The sequence below is a fragment of the Lampris incognitus genome, chromosome 11, assembly GCF_029633865.1.
Source record: "Lampris incognitus isolate fLamInc1 chromosome 11, fLamInc1.hap2, whole genome shotgun sequence".
In the NCBI taxonomy this organism is placed as follows: domain Eukaryota; kingdom Metazoa; phylum Chordata; class Actinopteri; order Lampriformes; family Lampridae; genus Lampris; species Lampris incognitus.
Genome location: NC_079221.1, coordinates 5920429 through 5928588, shown reverse-complemented (window position 1 = coordinate 5928588; position 8160 = coordinate 5920429). Strand labels below are relative to the sequence as shown.

Below are 8160 nucleotides of genomic sequence, written 5' to 3'. Positions count from 1 at the left end.
TGAACATGGGGCCCGAGGCCGGCATAGAGTCGACAAAATTCCCCCCGACGTAAACGGGGCTGCCCTGTAAACTGGCGCCGGCGAAGCCGCCGTTGCCCTGCATGCCGTGGTGTTCGTACTCGGGGCCCGGGTAGCGCTTCTGCTGCGGGAGGCAGCCGCCCAGCGGCGCCGTGTAGGCGGCCAGGCCGTACATGTTCTGCTGGGCCTTGGCGAAGGGCGGCGGCGGCGGCGGCGGCGACGGCGCGTCGTAGCCGAGGCCGTTGACGCTCGGCAGCTGAGCGGCGTAGCCCACGTGGCTCGGGCCGTTCAGGGGCGGGCTCCTGTCCGGGGAGTGCGCGAGGGGCGAGTGCATGATCCCCTTGGACTTCTGGTCCTTCTTGTATTTCATCCGCCGGTTCTGGAACCAGATCTTGATCTGGCGCTCGGTCAGGTTCAGCAGGTTCGCCATCTCCACGCGCCGCGGGCGGCACAGGTAGCGGTTGAAGTGGAACTCCTTCTCCAGCTCCACCAGCTGCGCGCTGGTGTACGCAGTCCTCACCCGCTTGGAGGCCGGCCCGGGCGGGCTTTTCTCGTCGCTGATCTCACCTGTGGACACCAACCACACCGTAATTAGGGGGGCGATAAGCACGTCACACGCACACACGCACACACGCACACACGCACATCCCTGCAGCGATGGCGTCGCAACTTCCCTGTTTATATCAGCTAATGGGGGGGGGCAGGTATGCTAAAGGGAAGCTGCCAGCAGATTGCACGCGCACGCACGCACGGAGACCGACAGGCACGCACGCGCACAGAAACCAACCCCAACAGACACCCCCCCCCCCCTCAAAGCGCACCCGTACCTGCAGGTGTGCAGCTGCCGCCCTTCTGCTTGGCGTTCTGCCGCGTCTCCTTCATCCACGGGAATATCTGCTTGGTCAGCGCCGGCGTGGCGGAGTTGGACGCGCCGCTGGACGGGGACTTCTTCCTCTGGGAGGAAGAGGAGGAAGAGCTGTTGGGGTTGGGGGAGGCCGCGGACAGCGGAGGCGCCTGCTGCTCCGCGATGCTCGCCGGCTGGCTGCCGCCCTGCCCGCCGCCCTGCCGCATGCAGTCTCCGTTCAGGTCGCCGTCCTTAAGGGCCGGCGGCCGCACGGCCGAGGTCTGTATCGGGCAAACCGTGTCCTGGTAGTCGCCCTCGATGTTGGACGCCACGTACGATTGATGGGTGGGGCCGTAGGTGTAGGAGTCGGGCTTGGGGTACGAGTAGCCTCCAAAAAGTCCAGAGTTGTCGTAATAAGTCGCTTTCTGCATGTTGTTGTTGTTGTTGTTGTGGTTGTGGTTGTGGTTGTGGTTGTGGTTGTGGTTGTTGATTCAGAGCCAGACAGCCTGCGAAACTCTATCCAATGGCATGGGTGTCTCCTCCGTCACGTGATTGGCGTCTCCCACCGTCCCTGGGTTCTGGTACCTGCATATAAACAGAGCAGGTTCAGACTCACCGCGCACAAAACCCAAACGCCCGTCTCATGCTACAGCTTTAGAAATGGGCGCAAATGCTTCTGAAGAGCCATGATTTGGGGGGGGGGGTGGAGGGTGGTGGAGGTGGAGGTGGGGGGCGACGAGGTGAACATGCACTGGATGATCCTGCAAGGAGGTGGAAACAGGTGAAAAAGTAAGAAAATGTCATCAAGCGCTGCTCCCCCAACCCCACCCCCACCCCCACCCCCACCCCACCCCACCCCACCCCCACCCCCAACCCCACCCCCACCCCCCCAGCTCAAATCGTGCCCCCTCGTCAGTCTTTGATGTGCAGCTCGCAGCTCGGCGTCCACGTCTCTCCAGCACCACCACCACCACCCCCACCACCACCACCACCACCCCTGCTTTTTGAACACTTAGCATTGGCCTGCCACAAAAGAGTTAAAGTTTAACCCGCGCTAAAGACAGGACTCTCTGGGAGGCTGCATGCGGCCGTCGCTGGGGACGGAACGCTGAATCAGCGTCTCCGACGCGCACACACAATACTCCTTTCACTAATCAGAGAGCCCGTCGCGCATTGTTCCCCCATGCCAGAAAACCCCACGGGCCACCAAAGACGCCTGGGCGGCGAGCTCGTATTTCTGATGTGGGCCAAGGGTGGAGGCCGCGACTCGTTCCGCACAGCCCGTGTTACATCATAACGCAAACTGCGGGTTTTGCCCCGCACGTAGCCGCGTCTTTACGCACGCTCGCTAATAATATATGTAGTGATGGGGACGGCGGCGATTACGCACGCCTGTCATGAATGTGCGCGTGCGCGTGCGCGTGCGCTTTTGGCTCGGTTAGGGTAGCAGTTTGAGTGTGGAGGTGGCGGTGCATATATATATATATATATATATATGTATATATATATATATATACATATATATGTATATATATATATGATTAGTATAGATACGACCATCTCTGGACGCCACCGCATGACTTGGCTGGCGGACTCCCCCCTCCCCCCTCCCCCCTCCCCGCGTAAAGGCTGCCTTCTCCCCCTCAGCCCGCGCGCTCCGAGCGAAGCCCTACTCCGGATTCAGAGAGCAATCATCACGTAATTTTATTTATTTATTTATTTATTTATTTTTATCCGTGAGGAATTTCGAATAACGTGAGCATGGTTGCCCCCAACCCCACCCCCCACCCCCACCTAACCAATATGGCGTAAGAAAGCGCGGCGGCGGAGCGCGGCGAGACCCGAGAGGCCTCGCGGCTCGGCCCGGACTGCGGGGAGGCTGCACCGCTTGGCTGCAGGAGCCGAGCCCCTCGCGCCGCGCAGAACAATTGCACCTGTCAGTCTGGAGCGCAGCAAAATTTACGACCGCAAATGTTGTGGTTGTAAAACGGCCCGAGAAGAGGAACCGAAAGCAAAACAGTCCGCGGCCCGCGCAGCCCCTCGCGCGAGGGCTAAAAAAAAAAAAGGAAAAAAAAGAAGAAAAAAAAGAAAGGAAGAAGAGGAAGAAGAGGAAGAGGCGTAGGTGGATGGCAAGGAAAAAGAATGTCATGCTCCACGAGCTCTGCACGAGGGCTCGCTTCTTCGCCAGCTATCGAACTCGCGTTAAAAAAAACCCGCGCCGCAGAGTGAAATGGAGAGAGATGTGTGTATTATTGGTAGGAAAACAAAACAAAACAAACAAAAACAACAAACAAAAGAGGGAGAGACCGGCGATGACGCATCCGGCGGCCTGCAGAAAAAGTTGCACCTCGTGGGAGGAAGCGGGGATTTTTTTAAAAATTATTTTTGAATTTTTCAAAGCTGATGATGATTTTTTTTTCTCCCTTTTATGACGAGATGTGTTACTGCATGTCTCTGTCTGCCCCCCCCCCCTCACTGCTAACCTTCAGGCCCATGGGCTCTCCGGCAGCAAAAGGCTCTGTGCAAATGGGGACCGTGATATGCAAATGAGGGCTAGCTACACCCCCCCCCCTCTGCACCGTGATATATACTACTAGTACTCCTACTACTCCTACTCCTACTCCTACTCCTACTCCTCCTACTAGCTCAGGCTGGAGAGTCGCATCAGAAGGCAGCAGGGTGGGGGAGAGATGGAGCCTTCTACTCCCTAATCAATTGCCTTCATTAAAGGGTGGTTACTCACCGTGCTCTGCGAAGACCTGCTCTCTTCTGTCCCTCACGCATTCATCACTGCTCCCACCTCGACCTGAGCAGGACAAAAACAAAAACCCCCCCAACCCAAAAAAAAAACAAAAACAACACAAAATGTGTCAGTAGTGCAGAAACCACTTCCTGTTCCGTGTCGGTTTGTTGGAGCTCGCTCGGCCGGTCGCTGTAGTTCCGCAATTCCCACATTAGCACGTGGAAAACTGAAACTGCGCGAGGAGAGACGGGTTATTCCTGATGGAGGAGGAGGAGGAGGAGGAGGAGGGGGGGGGGAGTTGTCACCCAAAAAACAAAACAGAAAAAGCAACAACACAACCCACGTTTAGATGAACGGAATAACGATAATTTGATGTATTTTTTGTTTTAATTTACCCTTTTCTCCCCCCCCCTCCTCCTCCTCCTCCTCCTCCTTAAACGGGGAATAATGAAGGCCGCCGCTCGCTCGCCAGCCTGCAGGCTGGGAAGTCTTACGTTGCACTTTCGCACAAAGAGCGAGGCGACAATATTTAGCAGTCATAAGCGTCTTTCTTTTTTTTGTTGAAGTGACCTTTTGGGTCACTCGGGCATTAAGTGGAAGTTTAATGAACAACGAGCGGGTTTTGGCTTCAAACACGTACCGGCTCGGCCAACTCCGCGCCGACTCATAACCCCGGTGCAGCAGCCGGGGGCTGCGGGACGCAGAGGAGGAGACGTGCGGCCAGGTTATGTCACACATACTAAGTAGGCGTTATTATTATTATTATTATTATTATTATTGCATCTTGCAGGTTTTCTCACATTGGAGGATCAATGACGACGACGCAGGCATGCACTTGCAAGATGCATGCCATGTTGGATATCTGGAACACGCAACAACCAAAAAAAAAAGAAAAGAGAAAAGGAAAAAAAAAACTGGGTTGAGTTACTCGGGTCTGTCTGTGTGAAGGGGCTTTTGGAGAGCCGGTGTTCAGACACGGTCCCCCTTTCAGACGACAGTGTTTTTCGCCTACGCGTTGTTACGGTAAGTTTGGTGCACACAATGGGGCCGCCGGCCATATATACCGCATATGTCGGGGAAAGGCTCCTCGGCGCAGCCACTTCATCAGGATTTGCTTCGTGGCAACATCGCCTTAAAAAAAAACAACAACAAAAAAAAAAAGCCCTCGACGGCGCGGCGTTAAACTCGCTTTATGACGCGCTCGTTGGACCGCGCGGCCGAAAACGGCGGATCGTGACGACGATAACGCCGGTCCGAGCCGACCTCACGGTCCTCCCTGCCAGCTGTTGTAGAGTCTCGGATACTTTGTGAGGCTTCATTGCTTTTGTATTATTGTTATTATTACTATTATTATTATTATTGTTGTTTTTTAATTCCCAGAGAAAATGCACAAATTTTAAATAAATAAATCTCGGCTTCTTAGTTGCGCCAGGTCTTGCTGAGTTGGGGAAGGTTTAGGCCACATTGTAAAAAAAAAATCCACTAATTGTAATGGATTTGTGGGAATATAATCAGCAATGCTGTGTCTCGCTTGCATGCTTTAAAAAGACGATTATGTTGTAGAAACAGTGTAGCCTACGATTGTGTTACGGAAACAATGTAGCTTACAATTATGTTACGGAAACAATGTAGCTTACAATTATGTTACGGAAACAATGTAGCTTACAATTATGTTACGGAAACAATGTAGCTTACAATTATGTTACGGAAACAATGTAGCTTACAATTATGTTACGGAAACAATGTAGCTTACAATTATGTTACGGAAACAATGTAGCTTACAATTATGTTACGGAAACAATGTAGCCTACAATTATGTTACAGAAGCGATGTAGCCTACAATTGTGTTACAGAAACAATGTAGCCTACAATTGTGTTACAGAAACAGTGTAGCTTACAATTATGTTACAGAAACAGTGTAGCCTACAATTATGTTACAGAAACAATGTAGCCTATAAGACGACTATGTTACAGAAACAATATAGCCTATACGATTATGTTAAAGAAACAGTGTAGCCTATAAAGCGATTATTGTACAGAAACAGTGTAGCCTGTAAAACTGTTCTTTTACAGAAACAGTGTAGCCAATAAAACGATTATTTTACAGAAACAATGTAGCCTATAAAACGGTCATGTTAGAAACAGTGTAGCCAATAAAACGATTATTTTACAGAAACAATGTAGCCTATAAAACGATCATGTTAGAAACAATGTAGCCTATAAAACGATTATTTTACAGAAACAATGTAGCCTGTGGGACTGTTCTTTTACAGAAACAGTGTAGCCTATAAAACGCTTATGTTAGATCCAGTGTAGCCAATAAAACGATAATTTTACAGAAACAGTGTAGCCAATAAAACGATAATTTTACAGAAACAGTGTAGCCTATAAAACGATCATGTTAGAAACAGTGTAGCCTATAAAACGATCATGTTAGAAACAGTGTAGCCTATAAAACGATTATGTTAGAAACAGTGTAGCCAATAAAACGATTATTTTACAGAAACGATGTAGCCTTTGGGACTGTTCTTTTACAGAAACAGTGTAGCCTATAAAACGATCATGTTAGAAACAGTGTAGCCTATAAAACGATTATGTTAGAAACAGTGTAGCCAATAAAACGATTATTTTACAGAAACGATGTAGCCTTTGGGACTGTTCTTTTACAGAAACAGTGTAGCCTATAAAACGATCATGTTAGAAACAGTGTAGCCAATGAACCGATCATGTTAGAAACAGTGTAGCCAATGAACCGATCATGTTAGAAACAGTGTAGCCTATAAAACGATCATGTTAGAAACAGTGTAGCCTATAAAAGGATTATTTTACAGAAACAGTGTAGCCTATAAAAGGATTATTTTACAGAAACAGTGTAGCCTATAAGACTGTTATGTTACAGTGTAGCCTGTAAGCTGCGGCGGCTACATTGAAGCCCTTCCATAATGCCGTTGTGCAGCAGCGAAAACTAACGAGGAGACGTTTCGCGGGGCACGAAGAAAACAGGAAACCCGAGATCCTGTCAAAATCTCGGCAACGGGCTGGGACGAACAAAACCGCCACGAGAGGAGAAAAAAAAAAACAATATCCGAGAGACGTTTGGATCCCCCCCCCCAAAAAAAAATAAACACGGCGTTTTCGACAACAGAAAACACCACCGCGTCTTTGTTCGATATCATTATCCATCAGAGTAAATCCCCCCCAGAAAATATATCCCACCTGGATGCATATAGAATATATACGGCTATCGTTGCGGGTTAACAAAGCCGTGCAGTCGAAACCCCACATAAATCACGGCCAACGCCACTGTGACGATAAGACAACAAATTAATGTGATTTACGATCCGAGCGACAAAACGAAAGGTTCTCCCGCTACTTCCCCCCCCCACCCCCACCCCCACCACCCCTTTAAATCGTTTTCTTTCTTTTTTCCACCCCTCTCTCTCTCTCTCTCTCCTTTCCTTAAATCGAAATTCCCCCCAAAAAATCTGCAGAAATCGACTAGTATGAAAGGCTGAATCGTGGGAGGAGGTGATGAAAGCGGCCACTCCAAAAAAAACCCCCAAAATCTCCCCTCAACTATGAATCTTACTTGGGTTTTGCATGCGGCTCTGCTCCCACGAACTTGTTCCGGAGAGCGACATTAATAAGCATCACCTTCTCCCCATCGAATAAATCATATTTATTGCGTTGCATCGCATTAACCCGCGGTTAAAGGTTGCATTTTTTTTTTTTTTTTTTTTGCCATGCAGTTGCTTACCTGCGTATCAATTCATCATATAGTGCCGGTGTGCCCCCTCAGTCTCAATCCCCCTCTCTCTCTCTCCCTCTCTCCCTCTCTCCCTCTCTCTCCCTCTCTCTCCTCGCAGCCTCTAGAATAAATCCTTCACCCTTTGTCTGTAGACACCGCTGTCCTAAACCTGATCTGGCTGTTTTGCAGACATTTCCATATAGCAGGGCAGACAGCGCTATTCCCGGTAGAACGGAAGGACTCGCGTTCAGCTACCAATAAAAAGCGAACAAGGTAGGTATCCTTATTCCAAAAGGAGGAAGAGGGGGAAGAAGAGGGGAGAAAAAAAAAAAAAAAAAAAAAACACCCCTCCGCTGGCAATCAATCACCCCACTGGAAATTCGCAGGAATTCGGGGAGCAAAGGCGCGGGCCTGCAGGTTTGCAGCCAACGTTACAGGATTTGGGTTGATTCGCGACCTTTATGATGACAAATAAAGGCGCTGCCTTGAGACACGGGCATATTTGTTCACGTGACCCCGGCGGCGGGCTGCTTCTTCTTCTTCCTCTTCCTCCTCTTCTTCTTCCTCCTCTTCTTCTTCTTCTTCTTCTTCTTCTTCTTCAGCCAAGCCTTCAGCGCCTCACGAATCCATTTTGATAAAGGGTGGCGTTTATTTCCTCGTCGGAACCTGTGTGGAGAACGTCCCAGCCGGCCCGGCCGGCCGACCGGCTGAGGGGGTGGAGGGGGTGGGGGGGTTCGCCTCGTGCCATTTGCGTGCGCGCTATAACGCAAACGCGGGTCAGCGGTGCATTGTTGGGGGGGGGGGGGT

The 8160-nt window shown here is 50.4% G+C and overlaps 1 protein-coding gene across 1 annotated transcript in view; it reads right to left on the bottom strand.

Annotated features, from left to right (window-relative positions):
* Positions 1-4924, bottom strand: part of hoxd3a (homeobox D3a) — a 6705-nt gene extending 1781 nt beyond the window's left edge. Inside the window, exons 1-5 of the mRNA XM_056289821.1 lie at positions 4874-4924; positions 4406-4467; positions 1686-1815; positions 816-827; positions 6-568 (exon numbers count right to left, since the gene is read on the bottom strand). Coding sequence (XP_056145796.1) covers positions 6-568; positions 816-827; positions 1686-1815; positions 4406-4467; positions 4874-4924 — 818 coding nt within the window. The remainder of the gene's footprint in view (positions 1-5; positions 569-815; positions 828-1685; positions 1816-4405; positions 4468-4873) is intronic.
* Positions 4925-8160: the final 3236 nt, after the last annotated feature.